A 22,620-nucleotide genomic window follows, 5' to 3' on the forward strand; every position below is an offset into this window, starting at 1 on the left:
AGAGAGGAGCGACCAAAAAACAAAACAAACAAACAAACAAAAGAAACAAACAACCAAAAGAAAAAAACACCTTACTTAAAGTAAACAGCGTATTTGATCAGCAGAAAAGGTTGGAGAGAAGTGTTTTTCTTGACGCAGGGGATGTGAGCTCCCTGCCTGGATGCTTAATGCAACTGTGTATCCGCGTTAAGCCTGAATGCCTACGTGTGTTTCCTTTCTTAACGTGTTAGAATCTTCTGTTGGAAAAAGGAAAAAAAAAAAAAAAAAAAGGAGGGAAGGAGAGAAAAAAAAGAACAAACGAGAGAGAGAGAGAAATAGCAATAATAAAGCTGGAATTAAAGGAAGAGAGTGGAAGAGAAAGAGAAATCCGCGCTGCTCCCAGTACGGCCGGCCGCTTCCTGGCTTCCTGCAGTCAGAGATCATGGCAGGACGTGTCTGTTTTCACCGTGTGCGTGTGCGAATAAACCTCATGTGGCTGCTGATCCCCTGGTGGAGTCATTCTTTTCTCTTTCTGTCTTCGATTACAGAACCAGACACGCACCACTTCTTTCTCCAACTGGAGGCTGTCTGCCAGCGAGGAAATCTCCTGCGCCGCAGGCTTCGGACACTTGAGGAAATGCGTCTCCAGTACGCCCTTGACACTCACCTCGATAGAGGTTCTCTTCTTCCGCTTGCGACCCTGTGCCGCGATCTTGTCAATGCTGGTCGGGCTCCCTGTGGATGAATCAGCCTCTTCCAGCCACTTGTTCAGCAGCGGCTTCAGCTTGCACATGTTCTTGAAGCTCAGTTGTAAGGCCTCGAACCTGCAGATGGTGGTTTGAGAAAACACGTTGCCATACAATGTGCCCAGCGCCAGCCCCACGTCAGCCTGCGTGAAGCCCAGCTTGATTCTTCTTTGTTTGAACTGTTTGGCAAACTGTTCCAACTCATCCGAGGTTGGTGTCTCCTCGTCCGAATGGTCCTGGCAGTGATGCGAACCTAGGTCGCTGTGGTCTGGGGCTTCCCGGAGCACTGGATGTAAGCTCTGAGCTGAGGCAGAAGCCGGCGGTGGAGTGAGCCCCCCGTGCTCCAGCATGCCGCTCACCGTGAAGCCAGGCTGGGAGTACACATTAAGGGGTTGGCCGCTCGACGTAATGGACGGATTCGGAGCCGGGCTCGCTCCCCAGGCATTCGGATGGTTAGTGTGCGGAGAGTGGTGGGCGACATGCGGCGAGCGATGATGGATGATCGCACCCAACTGTAGGTCTTCGCGCGCAGGCTTCACGTCTTGCTGTTCCAGGGGGCTGGTGGCCAGTGTGGAGGACCATGGCCCTCCATCGCTCAGACTGGTTACCCAATGATGCCCGAGGGGATGCCCATTGCTAGGAACTCCCTGCAAGTAATCACTTTGGAGAAGTTTCTGAGGGTTTCGGAAAGGACTCCCCTGCTGCATGCCCGCAGAGTCCGCATGGACTAGAGAGCTGGAAGTGAGAATGCTGTAGGGATTCGAGGCAGCTGTGGCCATGGTCGGTGAGGATCCCCTACTAGTTATAATGTGGCAAAGGGAGCAGCTTCAGCCTTTGACATCTACTGTGCGGGGAGCCAAAGCAGCGAGAGCGAGTTACCGGCACCCGCTGAGGCCAATTGCATCGCGTCTTGGCCTGGCCTGCCACGAACTCCGCCAATGGCGGAGCGGGAGGCCGAGCTAGCTTTCCAAATTAGGCGGGCGAAGCTTGAGAGTTTCGGTGAGACCCAAGCAGGAAGTGAATCAATCTTTTGGCTCCATTGGCTGCCTGGCGCTGAGTGGCAGGAGCTCATTTGGTTAACCCTTCCCCCAACCTCCCATCACTCCTGGACTTCGCCGATGTTTGTAGAGGAGAGGGAAGGATGACAGGGAGTGTGTGCGTGTGTGTGTGTGTGTGTGGTGCGGGATATGATTTTAGAACTCTTTTAGGTTTAGATGTGTGTATGTGTGGTGCAGGATATGATTTTAGAACTCTTTTAGGTTTAGATTAACCTAAATAAAGAAGAATATTAAGAAAACAATATAACCAGTTTAAATGCCATCCGGATCTTAGCGGATAGGGATTTTTCTCAGATAAATTTGGCATTCTGGGTTAATTGAGTGCCAGAGAGTGAAAAACAAAATCCCGCTCCAGGTTTTGAGCAAAAGAACATCTTCGGTATGACCCTAAATCTGTAGTATCGAAGCCCATGATCCCAATAAGAGATATTTCAATGCTTTTAATTTCATTTTTCATTTATAAGAAACTCAATAACAAGTCAAAAAGCATCTAAGAAAAAGATGCTCAAAATCTTCTGGAAAACAAACAAACAAACAAAAACACGTTGATTTAAGGCATGAAGCACTGGAAAATTCCGAGCAAGTAAAATTTAATGTGATACTGGCAAAAATCAGTTATTTTGAAATTTGTCTCCCAATTTAGCTGGTTAATTAGTAGATTTCCTTTTTTTTTACTGCTCCGTGTCAGCTCCCATCACAGGTCTCACAATATTTGCCAGAGGCAACGCTTGCTGAAGAGGGTAACCCTCCTACGCATTCACCCCAGACACACTGCAAGCCTTTCCACTCGCAATAGGTACACAGGCGAATGTTCCCGACTACCGGCGCCCAGTGTTGTCCCTCAGGAAAATTGTTTTTAACACACACATCTTCAAACCACCCCAAATTTCACACAAACTGAAGGAAATGGAAATCATTTAGTGCACCCTGGAAATTCAGAAAGAGAGAGAGAGAGAGAGAGAGAGAGAGAGAGAGATGGCTGGTGGTCTGTTTGGCGTTAAGTACCGCCTCCCCCAACTCCCAACCCCCACCCCCACCCCCACCCCCGACATTCCCTTCAAGCTTGAATTTACTTTCAGATTGGGAAGACGGGACTGTTTTTACACTTTAGTTAGAGGAAAATAGAGGAAAGACTTGTACTCCACCTAAGCTTTTATAAGTTAGGGAATGACAAGTCTATGTGCTCCACAGCCCAGTGCAAAGGTATTGCTTGTAAGCAGAGTAGGGTGAAATTCAAAGATTTTAGATTTGCTCTAGCTAAGAAAATGCAACATCAACATCGGATACCTAGCATGATCTTTGAAGTTAAAAAATGACCTTTCATTGCATAATTTTGGAGATAACCTAGTTACGTAATTATATTTTCACTTGCAGAAGACAACATCAGAGTTCCCTTATTGGTTTAAAATTCCATTAAATATATTGCAAGAGCTCCTAGGTTAAGCTTGATTTAAATTTGCATACATTTTCATATATTTAGCAGAAATAAAAGAAGGCTTGCAGCTACCAGAAAGTCATCAAGGCATTAGTTTCTCTAAGAAGACAGATCTGAAGAAAATGCAAGAAAACGAGAAAAAATATAAACAAGGTGAGCTTATTCTGCCATTCCTTTATGTAGCTATAAAGTGTATATTTCCTGTAAAATGAATAATTTCTTATGATAGCACAGAGCAGTAAGAGCTTATATTAGGAAATGTGAAAAAAAAAAAGTGTCTATTATGCAGGGAAGCCTGGCATCTGGTTGAGATCTATTTCTTTCTTTCTCTTTCTCTTAAAAAAAGGATAAGCACTTAGTAATTATTGGCAGAGAGGATCATTTGCCATCTTCCCCCCCTCCTCCCCCATTGAAATTGTGTTTTCATTTGCTGGTGTCCTATTATAAAGGTTTATCTGCTTTTAACCTAGAAATTGATTTTTCTTCTCTCCCTTCCATTTTCTTTCCCTTCCCTTTCCTTTCTACCCTCCGCTCCCCTCCCCTCCTATCCTCTACTTTCTTCATCTCTTTCTGCCTAGGAATGTCCGTTTCTTTACTGCCGATTGTGTATACTTTCCTTTGCAAGAATTCAATTTCATTTGTGCCTAAAATTTTGCTTCATGAAGAAAAAAAGAACTTTATAAAATTAAACAGAAATAAAAGTTTTCAGGCATTCTGTTAGACTGTCTGTTCAAGGATCCATTTGCTAGTCCGAGTGGGTTCAGTTTAGAGGTCAGAGGGAAACGCATTGAAGAAACCATAGGAACAATAAGATCATGATCATTTCCAGGTTGTTGTGGGTTCTCCACCCCCGCAATCGCAGCTGTGTTTGGTGAAAGAGTTTCAAATCTTAGCCTGGTCATTCTAGGCGTTAAGGCAATTATCAATTGATAAGACTTTTGCATGAAGAAGAAGGGGGACCTCTGTCGATTCTGACTTGCTTGAGTTCTTACAATCTACCTTCCTCTTGCCAGTGGCTTCTGTTCTGGTCGAAGGGGTTTGACCAGAGGCGTAAAAGTAGTTCAGACCTTTTGCCCTGAGACTGGTTGAGGGGGGAGGTATCAAGGACATGGGCATCTGCACCCAGCGACAGGTTTTTCCACACCGTTGCTTTGCAGCCTTTGAATACAAGAATAGCTTCTGTCAAGAGCAAAAGAAAACAACAATGTTAGTTGTCTTTCTATTTCCATTATTTCCGTTCCTTTTTCTTTCTTCCTTCTTCGTTTTAATAATTAGTTCCCATAAATATAGATACTGCCTACTGAATTCAGATGGAAACATGTCCTTTAGCAGTTGAGATATAATTTCTTGCACACAAGATGGCAAGGTTCTTTGTTTTTGAAGAAAATATCTGCATATAGTCAAATCTTCTTGCTGTTCTAACTAATCTACTGGAGAGGTTTCCTTCACCCTCTCCTGTCAGTCTAACTTCCCAAGTGTAACAGATGCCGCTCTCAAGCGCTCCTTTCTGCAGCTTCTCTTTATTCAGCCTTGCATATTTCTCCCCATGATCTGGGTTTCCATAGAGAAAGGAATAAAAGGGGGGACCATGGTCACAAATCCCCTGCCCCATGCGAAATAAAAGAGCCTCATTCAATAGAGGACCTTGTCTGGACATGGGAGAAAAATAAATCCATGCGAAGCTACTGTTGCAAAGAGCTGGTAACTTATTTTTCGTAGACTTCATTTTGCCTTAAACTCAAAATTTACCACTGGTAAACGTGCTCACTTGGATAGCTGGGATAAATACACAGCTTGGTGCTCTTCTCACTGAGATCTTGAAGTCCACTGCCAGATCCTTGGATCTGATTTACCCCACCCCCTCCAGAGCTATGGTTTGAATATAATAATAGCTGTGAACCCTGCTAGGTTAGGGCAGCTAAAAGTCACCCTAGAGAAAAGCCGGACTTAGAATTGGAGGAACTGTAATTTTAGCAAGTCTACACACCTATCTCCAGCAAGGCAACACAGGTTTCAATTACCATGCCTGGCCAGGACACAGCACCAACTTCAATCCTCCTAGGATTGCCTTCATATGCAAACTCACTATGCCACACTACCTATCACTTTGCTGGTTTTTAAGAGGGCAAATCAGTTAATTTTCAAAATCAAGTCAGATCAGCTTGATTTACTTGTACTCATTTATCTGTAACGTGGGGGTTCACAGTGACTTTCTTCTCTCACAAGATTTAAGGATATAAAACAACTCCTTAAAGTCTTCACAGACCCCATGCCCGCCCCCTTTCCTTTCTAAGTAAGGAAGGACTCACAAAAGAAATTAAGCAGATTAAGGTAGTTCAGATTGTCTGTTCCTGTGGAAGCATCCAAACGTGGTTGCCGCTGGGAAGCCTGTGCCCAGTCTGGTTCAGAAAGTGCCCAGGCCATGCAAATTCTGCCCCTTGTAGATTTCATATTTGAGTGTAGATTATGAAGTATTTTTGTTATCAGTACAAATTGGAAAAGGGGAGATTACCTGGGGCTAGAGCTGGTGGAAACTGAGGACAGGGTTAAGGAAAGAAGTCCAAATGGCCAGATTTGAATATGTATAATGCACACTGGCGCTCCAGATGATAGGACGTAGTACATACGCATGACCTAATATTGAAAACTTTACTTTCAACATAAATTCACTTTGGAAGCAGGGAGAGTTAAACTGGGCTTGGTGGGGAGAAGTACACGTATTCTTGTTATAACCAGGGAGCTCCTGAGGGATGGAAAACATTTGAACAGCCTCTTCAAAGCAACAGAGAAAGAAACCTTTTCCCTGATGTCTGTACACTAAGCTCATGAGACATTCTCAATGTGAGACACAGCTGCCCTTCAAAGAGCCAGTTTACTGCAGCTGCTCTCATAGTTCTTGTTGTTATTGTTGTTCTTCTTGGCAAACTGCGTGGGGAAGGAGGTAAGGGGTTTTTAATATTCTGAGGGAGAATTTTTTAAAAATTAGATGGCATTAGCAGACATGAGCCAATACTGATTCAAGCTCAACTAGTTCATTTTTAAAAGATCTCTGTTGGAATTCCTTGAACATGAGGAAAAGGGTATTTAGAGAAAAGGAGAAAGGGAAGGGATTGAGTGACAACATACAGCAAATACTACAGCAGAAACAAGGTTATTTATAAAATATAATACTCATCACAATCTTCAAGAATGCTAGTCATTTGCTAGCAAAATCGACTGTCACTTGGGGAAGTGCTGAGGTATCTTGTGCCTGGGGCTGAGACAAGAGGGTTAGAAGATAGATAGGGACAATAGAGACCAGATACTGGCTCCCACCGGTGCCACTGCATAGGCAAGGTCGAGCTGATCCTTTCTTAGTTTCTCTTCCGAGTCTACAGTTTATTTATTCCCTTGGCATTGCCAGATTTTACAGGATCCCAGGGAAATAACTCTATAGGGACAGAGCTATTGTGCAATATTCTATGTGGCTATCATTTTTCCCAGTACTAGGATTTAGGGTGTCTAGAAATCATTATGGGTATTTGCCAGTCACATTTTTTTGTACTACAAATAAAGACTAGTTTCTAGGAGTCCAGTTAACTGTTTAAAAAAATACAGATCCAATGTGGAATTACCTCCATGTATGTGTGTCTGTGTCTGTCTGTCTTTCTGTATGTCTCTCTCTCTTTCTATAGTAAAGTCGCAGAGTGTTTATAAATTGTGGTGGTTTTTAAATTTTTTTTTATTTTTATGTTTTTTTTTTCTTAAAACAGAAGTGGTAGGAGCATTTAAATACGAGAAAAAATAGTTTCAGCTGCATAATTGATCTTGTAGAGATCTTGCAGTGATGATCTATTACTTTAAACTCTGTATATATATATATATATGTATACATGACATGTCAATAAGTCCATCTAGTTGAACATTAGAGGCTGTTTATAAATCACTTTGTTAGTTAATAGAGAAGCCCCAAATTGCAATTCACTTCCTTCTTCATGGACAGATCAAGGTTTTAACATACAAAATTGTAAGAATGCTCCTCTGATTTCATTCATAACTGAGATTGTCTTTTCCCTGCACTTGTGTCTCCCTTCTTTAGTGAATAGCATTTATTTGAAGTGGCTAGCATTCTGCGTCCCCCCCACCCACCCTGTGAAGTGATTGAACTATGGAAACTTGATTACAGATTGAAAGATGGGGCCCTTCTAAGAAAGGCTTTTAGTAAGTAATCAGCTGAGTATTTGGGGTTCATGTTACTATTTTTTTGGGTCCTATGATGGGCAAGAATCTATGTCATATTTGAAAGTAAGCAAACGACTAGATTTAACCTCCTATCATTTATTCAGAAATTGCAATTATTTTTTCCCCGAGGGATTTGGTCGGGAACCAGGCTAATGATTGAGAGAAAAATGTATTAAACAGTATTTTAAAATCAAGTATTATATATCAAATAAATATATAACTAATACATGAGAGAGAAGTGTTTGGGGAATAGTTCACTTTGCAAAGACTTTTGGGGAACCCATTTTTTACAAGAATATAAGAGCTTCCTCTGTTGTAATTGCTATCCTAGTTCTCTAGGAGGGGTGTTGATTTCCTGAATGCTTTTAAAAATCTGCATATCCTGTAACTTTCCTTAGGGCCACTTTTTCGCACTTTGCCCCCGTCTCCACTGGGGGAATCAATTTGGTTTGCCTGCTTGGGAAAGATATCTATTTGATCTAGTATTTCAGTTTCTAAGTGCTTATGGATTCATGCCACTGTGTGTGTGTGTAAATTTTATATCCAAGAAGTTTTTGATTTTGTTTTTTTGATGTTCAAATGCTCAGGAGGCCAGCAAAAGAACTCAGCCCTTATCAAGTCTTTCCTCTTGGATCGGCTCCCTTGACCACAACTCTGCAGCTAGTTCACTCTCAATTCTGGTGTTGTTATGAACCCAAGTCCTTTAGGTCCAACCTGCAGAGTCAGAGTCAGAGAGAAGCTGTCCCAAAGTCCTGAACAAGATCTTGGTGGGAAGGGACATGTTCTGGGCAGCAATAATATTCCTAACCTCCGCAAGGTAGCCTGGCTAAAATGCTTGGGTGAAACCCAGCGGTTTGACCTGCTTTAGCCTCTGAAATACATCCTGAATAGAGATGGTTGGACCAGGACAGGGGTGGGGGCTTTCAACTGGAAGATTCTGTGTTAAGCTAAGTTGGTAGGTGAAAATTCCTTGGGCTGAATGGGTCCTATTCTGACAATCGAGCAGCTATCGAGAGGGACTTATTTTGCCAGCTTCCTGACTTTGACTGTCCTGCCCTCCCCAGGTTCTCATCCTCTATTTGAAACAGGTTCCATAGGAAGGAGGAGGCTGAATTTCCCAGGTCTGAAAAGGAGGGAGGTGGCCAGGATCTAGAAGAGCCAGTGCCAGGGCAGCTGTGTGAGCTGTGTGATTCTGGGGGCCAGCAGGCAATTAGATTTTTGGGATCCCCTGGACCTAGGCTGAGCATCTTTGTCCCTTGGTTCCTTGTGCTGTGGGCCCCTTAAACATTTCTAAGCCCAGTGTCTCCCTCTCTAGGCCTGAACAAAGGTAAGATGATTAAGGTAACCCTTTCTTTGGAGGTACAACCCAGCCCCTTTACTTCCAGACACTTTATGTTATCAGAATTCTGCCTCAGTGACACTCTCCCTTGTGGTTGTGCTTAGGAAAGCAGCCACCCCATGATTCTTCTTGTATGTGTTTGTGTTGGGGGTGATAGTCACCTTAAAATATTTTATCCAGGCAAGAAAATGTTAACTCAGATCATGTTGAGGGCATCGGGATTTAAACCTCCCTAATCCTCTTTAAAAAGAACAAATTTCCTGTTTATAACAATTGACAAGGGCAAGAGAAACAGGCTTCTAAGGAAATACACTTAGGGCAATCTAAATAACACTAACTTTTTTCTTTTACATCCTAAGCATTTCTCTTAACATACTCAAATCATTGTGAGAATGAGGTTATCTCATTTCCCCCTACCTACCCTCATTTTACTACTTGTACTTTCTGAGAGAGATCGGGGTTCCTGTTTTCAGTTAAACTATAATTCAATCATATATGCTCTCATCTTTACCTTTAGATGCAGTATTTCCCTAGGTGCTTGATGTAAACATTAGATATGCACTCCCCCTTAAATAGATCACATATACCTTGTGTGTGTGTGTGTGTGTGTGTGTGTGTGTGTGTGTGTGAGAGAGAGAGAGAGAGAGAGAGAGAGAGAGAGAGAGAGATTACATGGCTGAACTTTACATATTGAAGAACAAACTTATTTGAGTGTAAGTTGACTTCAAAAATGACCTGAAGTCTGTGTCTCTGTGTATGGATCTGAACTTTGCAGAAGCCGAGTCTTAGAACTGTAGAAGTTTGATTTTCTTTTAACTTTTAGTGAACAGCTTTGTAGAAAACTGAAATGTGTCCTGTATAAACACCCACATTAGTGATGGAGAGAAGCGTTTGATTTCTTCCTCTTTTTTTGCCCTTCAAATTGAAGAACTGCATTTTCAAACACATCCTGTATGTTTTCAATATAATTGAGGAGTCTGCAAAGTTTTCTAAAAAGATGGAAAATAAGTCACATCACACAAATAGAAACATTTTGGTAAATATATAATATGCTTTTTTTCTGAGAGTTTATTACTAAAAATATAGAGACAAAGCTTTCTTAAAACACTCTTAGTAAGATGATGTCTTGCATTATAAATATATTTACTCTTCCCTTTGCATGTCTTTAGAGCAAGTCTCATCCCAGAAAACCAGATTTAAAACTGTATTTAATTATCCACCCTACCATATTTTAAAAGGTGTCATATCTCTACATGTTATGAAAGGAAATCAGAATATAGTTACTGGAAATTGTGGGGGAATGGTAGAACAATGCAATGAAGTTTAGAGTAGAAAGAAGTCTACTGAACTTTTTAGTATCCTTTAAATATTCTTTATAAACTCTCCCAAATACTTTTATGGAAATAAAAATTATCTCTGCCATGTACAACATATACAAAATAACTGTGTCTTTATGGGAGAAATGCTTACTTTTGGAGGTGATTATTGAAAGTAAATAATGATCATAAATAAGCTAGCTCTGATAAATGATTTCTGAGAAAAATTAATTGGCCCTAGCTTACATAATTATAGCTGGACACTCTGTTTTCAAATATGTATGAGTATTTCTGGCTTGGTGGATCTGCAAACTGCTTTGAAATGACCAGTTGTGTGTAAGTATATTGCAAGTAAACCCAGTGAATTGAGATCATTCTCGATCAGTTTAATTTATGTTTTATAGTTAGTTTAGCATTCTGATTTGATTGCCTTAGTAATGTGAATTGCCTACAGCTGCTGATGATACAGCTTTAATTCTGTTTTAAAGGTCATGTAAACATGTGCCTGTAACATAAGGAATGCAAATTCAATTCCCTTTTAATGTTTCCTCACATTTACTCCACAGTCTTCACATAGAAAATTAGCAGGATTTAATATAAAACTATTTTAATGTTATGATTTCATTAAAATCATTTTTCAATATTTCACTTTTCCTTTTGCAGGGCAAAGAAGTCTTCCTCTGCTTTGCAGTGCATAGCTTATGCAACATACATTACACATAGTGGAGGCAGAAAAATATTTCTGTCAAGATATTTTCACTTTTCCAGTGCTTTTTACTGATAAAGAACTGGGAATTTCATTTCAGTCTCTCTGTAGCTTCGGGTAGAAAGGACACAAAGCAAACTAGATCATCTAACCACATTTTAGATTGCAGTAGAGAGAGTCAGAATATTGTGCACATGTTTAGAAGCCTCTAGTCAAAGGCAGTTTTATAATCTGAACATATGATCAAAAATGAACTGTGGAAAACATATTATCAAGAAGAAAAAAATATTTAAAATAGAGTTGACACAGAAGAATGCTTTAGTTGTTCCAATTAATATAAAAGCATACAAATTATGTCTTCAGAGTTCTATGACTTAAATAATGGTGGTTAGGCAGAGTTGTTTTTTACATTGCCTTTTAAAATATATTAAGACCTTGAGATTAAGGCAACGTTTTGCTAATAGATTACGGTAAAACTTTTTAATATGTGCTTTAAGAAGTTGAATAAATCTTCACAAAACAGGAAATTGTTAGTGTTACGAAATAGTAGTGTAGGGTATAAGGGAGGTGAGTATGTAAACATACAGGTTGATATAAGTGGAAAGCTTTACTTCATTCTCCTGGTGATGCCATTGTGCTCTTTAGCTTATATTTCTTTTCATATTAACTCTAAGCTAAAATTTATTCACACCAAAATTAAGCTGGAGATAATGTTTTCAAATATCTTTCTCTTTAAACTGAATTGATCATTTGACAGAAGTGGTAAAAACAAAATAGAAAGTATATATACATCTATTGATTAATCAGCATATTTTAACATAACAAAAATATAAGCTTAAAAATGCATAAATGAAGCCTGAATGTCACAGTCTTAAATGTAGTTTCATTTGCTACAAGGAACAATGATTCAAAAATTTTAAATTCAAATTTGGAAGACAATTGCAGTTCTAGTGTAGGAAATGCGTTTTGTTCTGTGTTTATGTTTTAAAATTGTGTTCCAGTGGAGTGGTGTGATGTTTGTGAGCTTCCAGCATGGCGTACCAGGGCCAGGGCCAGAAGGTGCAGAAGGTGATGGTGCAGCCCATCAATCTCATCTTCAGATACTTGCAAAGTAGATCTCGGATTCAGGTGTGGCTTTATGAGCAAGTGAATATGCAGATAGAGGGCTGCATCATTGGTTTTGATGAGTATATGAACCTTGTATTAGATGATGCAGAAGAGATTCATTCTAAAACAAAATCAAGAAAATAACTGGGTCGGATTATGCTAAAAGGAGATACCGTTACTCTGCTCCAAAGTGTCTCCAACTAGAAGTGATGAATAAAGTGAGAAATCGTTTGGTAATACAGTTGGTTTTTTAGGTGTCCTTTGTTAGAGATGTAGTTCTAAAACATGTATTCATATTGTTCTGCTCACCCTTATGTTATTACCAGATGACAATAAATGCTGTGGAACTGTTTTTATCAAAATAAAAATAAAATAAAATAAAATTGTGTTCCAGGTGAATAATCATGAATGCCCATAAGGGAAAAGAGCTATGGGCATGAAAATCTTAGGTGTGGATCTAAGTGGTTAATTTTTTAAAATTTTGCCTCTGGTTTTCAGCTTAAACTTTCAAGAACTTCCTTTATTTTTCCTTTTTCTTAGTGGCAGGAATTCAACATACAAAGTTTATATGTAAAGCCTGAAAAATTGCTACATTATCATGAACACTTTGAACTCTAACAATATAATACTGCAAAGACAACTGATTGGTGATAAAAGTCAGTATGAAAGGAGACTCTACTTTCTGTGATTTGGCCCTCCGGCCTTATGTCAGTATATCAAAGTTGAAATTGCATGAAGATGGATTTTCTTTTTGTTATTTTTACATAATCTTGTGCTGTGCTATGCTTAGTCACTCAGTCGTGTGCAACTCTTCACGACCCTTTGGACTGTAGCCAGCCAGGCTCCTCTCTCCATGGAGAGTCTCCAGGTAAGAATACTGGAAGTGTGTTGCCATGCCCTCCTCCAGGGGACCTTCCCAACTCAGGAATTGAACCCAGGTCTTCCACATTGCAGGAAGACCCTTTACCATCTGAGCCACAATTTTAGTGTTGTACATATGTTCTTAGAATAAAAACTACAACTGGGAAAGCTGTATTACAGACAAATTGTAAAAATTCCCTTTGTGATTTGCTTTTGATAGGAGACCTTTAGTTACATGACTATTTACTTGCTTAAGGAAATTTACATTGTACGATGGGGACCTCCCTGACAGTCCAGTGGTTAAGACTCTGCACTCCCAATGCAGCGGGGCATGGGTTCAATCTCTTGTTGTGGGAATTTTTTGGTGTAGCCAAGAAAAAAAGAAAAAGAACAATAAAGCAATATTAAAATAAAAAATAATAATTCTACAATGATGAAAGCCCTACATTTTTCTTTTTGGAATTTGCATTCTGAGCAATATATTCTAATGAGAAAAGTTTTAGTTTTTCCCCTGGACTTAACAGTTTAAGGACCTTGCTCACAAAGTTGCTGCTTTAAACAGAAATGAACAGTACAGAAATAGAACTCCAAATCTAGATCACTGCATGGTCTATGTGTTCTGTCTAAACTGAATGTCCATTACCGACTCACTTGGTTGTATGCATCTGATGTCACCTTAGCTAGGAGATATTGCATCCACAGGTGTCAATTTCAATATAAGTACACATTTTCCTTTGATGGTGCTTTCAGTGCCATTTTCCTGTCAAAAAGACAGAGATACTTCTCACAGTTGAAAATTAGCTATTTCATAACTTCATGCTCTTTCACCAGAAGAGAGAATTTTTTTTCTTATGTGTGTAGCGTGTATCTCAGATGCTTTTCTTGGAGTAGTTGCACTAGAAATAACAGTTAAAAATGGGGAAAAAACCCAAACTTTGAGTTTACATCTAATCCAAGCATACTGTAATCCACTTATTAGAGAGTTAGTGGCCATGCTTCTTCAATTGCATACATACATACACACAGTTGAAAACAAACTGCTTTTTAATGCAGTTAAACCTGCACCATCATTTATTTTCAGATTCTTTTCAATTGCAGCATATTTCCACAATTTTCTAATATCCTTTAGTTTTTCTCACTCAACAATGGCATTTATTTGTGTTGTAAGGATCAGTGATTTGAACACAGACAGGTTAGACAGAAGCAAATGTGGCTGATTATATTAATATTGCCCTTACCAGTAAGTACAAATATTAAGATGTTTAAGTAACTTTATTAAATTAAACATGACATTAAAAAACATGTGTCTCTTGTCAAATCACTACTTTATATAGTAATACAGATGAAAATTCTTTATTATACCTGTTTAGAGAAAGTTTACATATTTACTTAAAATCAACTTCATTATAACAACTGAAGGAAATACAATGTGTTTGAAACAATGAGCCACAATTCAATATTTCCTAATAATGTATGTTCTTGTATGTTCTACTATGTGTTTTTCTTCGTTATCTTCTTATATCTGAAGTTCTATTTCCACCCCCCTTCCCTCCGTCCCATGTATTTGATCATTTCTCTAAGTCCCTTGGCTGAACCAATCTCTTTTCATGCAGAGGATAAAAAGAGAAAAACTTCAAAGTAGGTTCAGGTAATTAACAGCTGAGGGGAATATAATCTAAACCATAGGCCCTGCTTTGCACCCAGGCTGACTCTCTGAGCCAGCCGGCAAGGGAGTGCCTATTCCCTATAGCATCTAAATCTGCTTCCTCTGAACAGCACTGCCAGGCCTCCAGTTATCACATCTGCATTTCAAACACCATGACTCTGGCATTAATTATTAATTAGCCTACAGTCACCCTAGAGGATTCAAGTTCCAGTCTGCACATACTTATTCATTGACCTCTATCTTAGTTTTTGTTGGGGGAAAAACTCAGTAGAATGCTTAATAATTTCCTTTCTCTCAGACCTTCTGTTCTAGTTTCATGGAGGGGAAACAGTATACTTTCCAACTGAGAATAATCACATAGTGGCCCCCAAATTTGTTTACAGTAAAATGTTTTGTCAAATGATGAGAGGCAAAGAAAGAATGAAATGATTTATAGACAGTATTGAGTGTTGAAATGTACTTTTAAATGTTCAACACTGACTGACTGTAGTTTCCTCAAATTGGAAGATATGGTCATTGGTAAAAGCTGTATATTTCTTAGTTCTTAATGAGAACAACTGCATAACTTGTAACCTAAATTTCATCCTTGAAAAATATATGTGTATGATCATATATCAAAAATATAGATGCATATGATGGCAGGAATGTCTAAAAAATTAGAGATATAAAAATGATTTTTAAAAAGGTAGATATTCTAATTTTGGTTTATTTCAAATAGAAATCTAAAGATGTTCACTTATTATCAGTAAATATTTCAATGTATAAATTATTTTGCTATTTGTGACAAGCCTTGGGCCTAAATATGGTAGCCTTTACAGAATAGTTTAATTGACCTGAGCCGAGAGTTAAGCAGACCCAAGTGTGTATCTCAGACCTATCACTTAATAAGTGACCTTAATCCCATATCATTTCTGAGATTCTGACTACCCCTTAGGAAAATGAGGGTAGCATTAAAACCTACTTCATGGAATTGTTATAAAAATTAAATGACATAATGCATATAAAATCACCATCATAGTACCTGACATAAGGTAATACTCAGTAAGTGTTAACTATATTAGTAATTAATTGATCTATTATTTTACTGTGAGCTTTCTATAGTTTGTCTTAATTTGGTTTTATTTAAATATCAATTCCACACTGCATGTCTTTCCCAATATGGAGTTTTTGAACAGCCATGTATGAATATGAGCCCTGTTATACTACTTAAAAGCTACTATCACTAGTCCCCCTAATACCACTCACATGCCATCATAATTGCCCCCTTCTGCACCCCAAATAATGTTTTCTTGCTTTGTATTGTGACATTTATTCTGGAATTTAGTCATCACTGATGAAAACCTCTTCCCTTAATATAACAACCCCTGTGGGTTTTCCCAAATATTTTAGCTTCTATCCTTGGTATGTGGGGTCTCCTCTGGAACCACTGCACCTGTATGCTGTTTTCTTTCTGTGGAATTCATCCAGGAATCCCCTTTCAGGGAAACTGTGACAAGAGTAAGATTTAAGCACAAATCTTATTATTTCTGGGCTTCCCATATGGCATTAGTGGTAAAAAACAAACAAAAAACCCGCCTGCCAATGCAGAAGATGTAAGAGATGAGGGTTCAGTCCCTGGGTTGGGAAGATCCTTTGGAGGAAGGCACAGCAACCCACTCCAGTATTCTTAACTGGAGAATCCCATGGACAGAGGAGCCTGGTGGGCTACAGTCCAGGGTCACAAAGAGTTGTACACTACTGAAGTGTCTTAGCACATATGCACTTACTATCTGCCAAGATTGAGTCTGTTTCTAATACTGAAGTAGAAAGAGATGGTGTCTTGTTATCCTGAGTTTAAATTCAGAAATCCTGTTCCATAAAAAGTTATAAATAATAGTTAAAGCCTGGTACTATAAACACTCTGCAATGTTTAGGTTGTTTTGCTTTTTGTATAGAAAAAGTGTGTTTTTATTAAAGATTTATATATTTACAAATTCTTATTTTACCATGGTTTTCATTATTACCATTCACACTGTCAGAAAATTAGGTTAGTCAGACTAGCTGAGGTGAGAATGCCAACTTACCTGAGCAGATAATGATATTAAGGTGAATTTTAAACATATACCACAGGTACAGGTATAGAGAATGAGCAAAAATTGTCACCTAAATAACAATTTTACCATGTAAAAAATTAACGGTTAGTGAATCAGTTTCCTAGTGGAATAAAGCTTTGTGTCAAATCTTGCTACATTTCTCATGTTTTGGTTGTTGTTGTTCAGATGCTAACTCGTGTTCGACTCTTTTCGACCTGATGGATTGCAGCAAACCAGGCTTCCCTGTCCTCCACTATCTACCAGAGTTTACTCAAACTTATATCCATTGCATCGGTGATGCCATCCAAACATCTCATCTTCTATTGTTCCCATCTCCTGCCATCAATCTTTACCAGCGTCAGGTTCTTTTCAAATGAGTCAGCTTTTCACATCAAGTGGCCAAATATTGGAACTTAACTTTCAGCATCAGATCATCCAATGGATATTCAGTGTTGATTTTCTTTAGAATTAATTGGTTTGATCTTCTTGCTGTCCAAGGGACTCTCAGGAGTCTTCAACACCACATTTCAAAGGCATCAATTCTTTGGTGCTCAGCCTTCTTTACGGTCCAACTTTAACATCTGTATATGACTACTGGAAAAACCATAGAACCCAAGAAAATAAAATCTGCCACTGTTTCCATTTCCCCCCATATATTTGCTTCAAAGTGATGGTACCAGATGCCATGATCTTAGTTTTTTGAACATTGAGTTTTAAGCCAGCATTTTCTCTTTCTTATTTCATCTTCATTAAGAGGCTCTTTAGATTCTCTTCACTTTCTGCCATTAGGGTGGTATCATGCATATCTGAGGTTGCTGATATTTCTCCCCACAATCTTAATTCCAGCTTTTGATTCATCCAGCCCAGCATTTCACATGCTGTACTCTGCATAGAAATTAAATAAGCAGGGTGACAATATACAGCCTTGACATACTCCTTTTCCTATTTGGAACCAGTCCATTGTTCCATGTCTCATTTTAACTGTTGCTTCTTGACCTGAATACAGGTTTCACAGGAGGCACATAGATGGTCTGGTATTCCCATCTCTTTAAGAATTTCCCACAGTTCCTTGTCGTCCACACAGTCAAAGGCTTTCCTGTAGTCAATGAGGCAGAAGTAGATGTTTCTCTGGAATTCCTTTGCTCTCTGCATGATCAAATGAATGTTTGCAATTTGATCTCTGGTTCTACTATTTTTAAAATACAACATGTACATCTGGAAGTTCTCAGTTCATGTACTGTTGAAGCCTAGCTTGAAGGATTTTAAGCATTACCTTATTAACATGTGAAATGAGTACAACTGTATGGTAGTTTGTTTGGCATTGCTCTTGTTTGGGATTGGAATGAAAACTGACCTTTTCCAGTTCCCCGATGGTTTAGTAGATAAAGAATCTGCCAGATTCAGGCAGACACAGTTCTATCCCTGGGTGGGGAAGACTCCCTGAAGGAGGAAATTGCAACTCACTCAATATCCTTGCTTGAAAATTCCCGTGGACAGCGAAGCCTGGTGTGCTACAGTCCATGTGGTCACAAGAGTCAGACATGACTAAGCATGTGCTGCTGTGGCTTTTGCTGAGTTTTCCAAATTTGCTAGCATATTGAATGCAGCACTTTCACAACATCATCTTTTAGGATTTGGAATAACTCAGCTGGAATTCCATCACCTCCAGTAGCTTTGTTCATGGTAATGCTTCCTAAGGCCCACTTAATTTCGCATTCCAGGATGTCTGGCTCTAGGTGAGTGAACACACCATCGTGATTATCAGGGTCATTAAGACTTTTTTGTACAGATCTTATATGTATTCTTCCCACCTTTTCTTAATCTCTTCTGCTTCTGTTGGATCTTTGTTCTTTCTGTTTTTAATTGTGCCCAATTTTGCATGAAATGTTCCCTTGTTATCTCTAATTTTCTTGAAGAGATCTCAAGTCTTTCCCATTCTATTGTTTTCTTTCTTTCTTTCTTTCTTTCTTTCTTTCTTTTTTTTTCTGCATTGCTCACTTAAGATGCCTTATTTATCTCTCCTTGCTATTCTCTAGAATGCCACATTCAATTGGATATATCTTTCCCTTTTCCTTTGCCTTTTACTTCTTTTCTCAGCTATTTTTAAAGGCCCCCTCAGACAACTGATTTGTTTTCTTACATTTCTTTATTTCTGGGATGGTTTTGGTCACTGCCTCCTATACAGTGTTACAAACTAAAAAAAAAAAACCAAAACCAAAACCAAAAACAAAAAACACACACACACAAAAAAAAAAAAAAACCAAAAAGAAAAGCAATGTTACAAACTTCCATCCATAAGTCTTCAGTTCTAATTCCTTGAATTTATTCATCAATTATAAATGATTTATTTTAGGTCATACCTGAATGGCCTAGTGATTTTCCCTACTTTCTTCAATTTAAGTCTGAATTTTGAAATAAGGAGTTCATGATCTGAATAGTCAGCTTCAGGTCTTGTTTTTGCTGACTGTATAGAGCTTCTCCATCTTTGGCTGCAAAGAATATAATCAGTCTGATTTCGGCATTGACCACCTGGTGATGTCCATGTGTAGAGTCATTGGTTGTGTTGTTAGAAGAGTATGTTTGCAATGACCAGTGTGCTCTCTTGACAAAACTGTGTTAGTCTTTGCCCTAATTCATTTTGTACTCCAAGGCCAAATTTGCCCGTTACTCCAGGTATCTCTTGACTTTCTACTTTTGCATCCCAGTCCCTTATGATGAAAAGGACATCTTTTTTTGGTGTTAGTTGTAGAAGGTCTTATAGGTCTTCATAGAATCCTTCAACTTCAGCTTCTTCAGCATTAGTGGTTGGGGCATAAACTTGGATTACTGTGGTACTGAATGGCTTGCCTTGGAAATGAACCAAGATCATTCTGTTGTTTTTGAGATTGCACTACATTTCAGACTCGGTTGTTGACTATGAGGGCTATTTCATTCCTTCTAAAGGATTTTTGCCCACAGTAGTAGACATAATGGTCATGTGAATTAAATTTGCCCATTCCAGTCCCTTCTAGTTCGTTGATTACTAAAATTTCAATGTTCAGTCTTAACATCTCCTGTTGACCATGTCCAATTTACCTTGATTTACATACCTAACATTTTCCAAATGTTCAATCTGGTTTTAGAAAAGACAGAGTAACCAGAGATCAAATTGTCAACATCTGCTGGATCATCAAAAAAGCAAGAGTTCCAGAAAAACATCTATTTCTGCTTTATTGACTATGCCAAAGCCTTTGACTGTGTGGATCACAATAAACTGTGGAAAATTCTGAAAGAGAAGGGAATACCAGATCACCTGACCTGCCTCTTGAGCAACCTATATGCAGGTCAGGAAGCAACAGTTAGAATTGGGCATGGAACAACAGACTGGTTCCAAATAGGAAAAGGAGTACGTCAAGACTGTATATTTGTCACCCTGCTTATTTAACTTATACACAGAGTGCATCATGAGAAACGCTGTGCTGGAAGAAGCACAAGCTGCAATTAAGATTGCTGAGAGAAATGTCAATAACCTCAGATATGCAGATGACACCACCCTTATGGCAGAAAGTGAAGAGGAACTAAAAAGCCTCTTGATGAAAGTGAAAGAGGAGAATGAAAAAGTTGGCTTAAAGCTCAACATTCAGAAAACTAAGATCATGGCATCTGGTCCCATCACTTCATGGGAAATAGATGGGGAAACAGCGTCAGGCTTAATTTTTTTTTTCTCCAAAATTACTGTAAATGGTGATTGCAGCCATGAAATTAAAAGACGCTTATTCCTTCGAAAGTTATGACCATGCAGCCATGAAATTAAAAGACACTTATTCCTTGGAAAGTTATGACCAACCTAGGTAGCATATTAAAAAGCAGAGACATTACTTTGTCAACAAAGTTCTGTCTAGTCAAGGCTATGGTTTTTCCAGTGTTCATGTATGGATGTGAGAGTTGGATCATAAGGGAGTCTGAGCACCTAAGAATTGATGCTTTGAATTTTGGTGTTGGAGAAGACTCTTGAGAGTTCCTTGGACTGCAAGGAGATCCACCCAGTCCATCCTAATGGAGATGAGTCCTGGGTGTTCATTGGAAGGAGTGATGCTCAAGCTGAAACTCCAATACTTTGGCCACCTCATGCGAAGAGTTGACTCATTGGAAAAGACCCTGATGCTGGGAGGGATTCGGGGCAGGAGGAGAAGGGGACAGAAGATGGGATGGCTGGATGGCATCACCGACTTGATGGACATGAGTTTGAGTAAACTCCTGGAGTTGGTGATGGACAGGGTGGCCTGGCGTGGTGCGATTCATGGATTTGCAAAGAGTCGGACATGACTGAGTGACTGAACTGAACTGAACTGAACATTTTATACATAGATTTTTAAAAAGTTTCTAGGTAAATAACCATATAACCTATAAATAATACTTTTTGTTGTTGTTGTTCATTTCAAACATGTAGATCACTGGGATATTTTTGCCAACCACTCTCTACCTCTGTGCAGTCAGATTATTTAACCCAGACCATTGTCATGTGACTTGCTTCTGTATTCCTTTCTCACACCTATTACATGGGAATTGGACATATGATATACTTTGGCCAGTGGCACATGAATTAATATGTTTGCCATGCTTGAGGCAAAGCTTTAAGTGCCACGTTGTGAATTGCCTTAGGGTTTTATTAAATTTTTTGTTGGAATATTGTTGATTTACAAGGTTGTATTAGTTATGCTATATGCAATTTGAATCAGTTATAGATAAATATATACTGACTCTTTTTTAGATTATTTTCCCATGTAGGTCATTAGAGACTACTGAGTAGAGTTTCTTATGCTATTCAGTAGGTCCTTATTAGTTATCTATTTTATATATAGTAGTGTGTATGTGTCAATTTCAACCTCCCAATTAATCCCTATCCCCCATTCTCCCTGGTAAAGCTAAGTTGGTTTTCTACATTTGTGACTATTTTGTAGATAAATTCATTTGTACCATTTTTTTAGATTCCACATATAATAAACATCATATGATATTTGTCTTTCTCTATCTGACTTACATCAGTCAGTATAACAATGTCTAGGTCCATCCATGTTGCTGCCAATGACATAACTTAATTCTTTTTTATGGCTGAGTAATATTCTGTTATATGTATGTATCACATCTTCTCTATCCATTCCTCTGTTGATGTACATTTAGGTTACTTTGATGTCTTGGCTTTTATAAACAGCACTGCATTGAGCATTGCAGTGCATGTATCATTTTGAATTGTGGTTTTCTCCAGATAATGCCCAGGGGTGGGGTTGCAGGATTACATGATAGATCTTTTTTTTCAGTTTTTTTAAGGAACTTCTATACAGTTCTCCATAGTGGCTGTACCAATTTACATTTCAAGCAACTGTGTAGGAGGGCTCCCTTTTCTCCACACCCTCTTCAACATGTATTGTTTGTAGAATATTTGATGCTTTTCATTCTGACTGGTGTGGGGTGATACCTCACTGTAGCTTTGATTTTCATTTCTCCATAGGTTAAAGACAAAAATAGACCCTTCTCCAAAAGAGATACACAGATGGACAAAAAGGACATAAAATCATGTTCAGCATCACTACTTATTGGATAAATGCAACTCAAGGCTTAGACCTTAGATGTGACCTCGTTCTGAACAAGAACATATCCCAGACAGGGACTGGTGCTCAACCTGGTATTAAGAATAAGAAAACATGTAGAAGCACTGAGTAGAACTGTACCTGACCCACAATCTTCATGTAATGTGAGCAAGAAATAAATGTTGCTGAAATATTGAAGTTAATACCAAAGAAAAAGCTGAAATAAAAAATAATCTTCACCCCTTTCATTTTTTATCAATTATTAAGCTATGGTCTTTCTGTTCCAAATTCACCCTTCTATAATCTTTGTGGTGCTAGGGCTAAAATAGAATACTTTTCTATTTGCAAACTGGTTCTTCATTAGATGATTTGTTTTTATTTTTTTATTTTATATTGGAGCATAGTAATTAACAACATTGTATATAGCAACGTGACTCAGTTATGCATATATCTATTCTTCTTCAGATTATTTTCCCATTTAGGTTATTGCTGAGTATTGAGAAGCATTCCTTGTGGTATACTGCAGGTCCTTGTTGGTTATCTATTT

At 38.7% G+C, this 22,620-nt stretch overlaps 1 protein-coding gene and 1 pseudogene across 1 annotated transcript; one reads left to right on the top strand and one right to left on the bottom strand.

The window, feature by feature from the left end:
• Nucleotides 1-412: 412 nt before the first annotated feature.
• On the bottom strand, nt 413-1,504 carry POU3F4 (POU class 3 homeobox 4). The gene has a single exon (XM_061137111.1). The coding sequence runs from the start codon at nt 1,502-1,504 to the stop codon at nt 413-415; it is 1,092 nt and encodes a 363-aa protein (XP_060993094.1).
• A 10,328-nt stretch (nt 1,505-11,832) lies between these two features.
• LOC133052433 (small nuclear ribonucleoprotein E-like) lies at nt 11,833-12,111 on the top strand (annotated as a pseudogene).
• The last annotated feature ends 10,509 nt before the right edge of the window (nt 12,112-22,620 follow it).

This window comes from Dama dama, chromosome X, assembly GCF_033118175.1.
Source record: "Dama dama isolate Ldn47 chromosome X, ASM3311817v1, whole genome shotgun sequence".
Taxonomy (NCBI): Eukaryota; Metazoa; Chordata; class Mammalia; order Artiodactyla; family Cervidae; genus Dama; species Dama dama.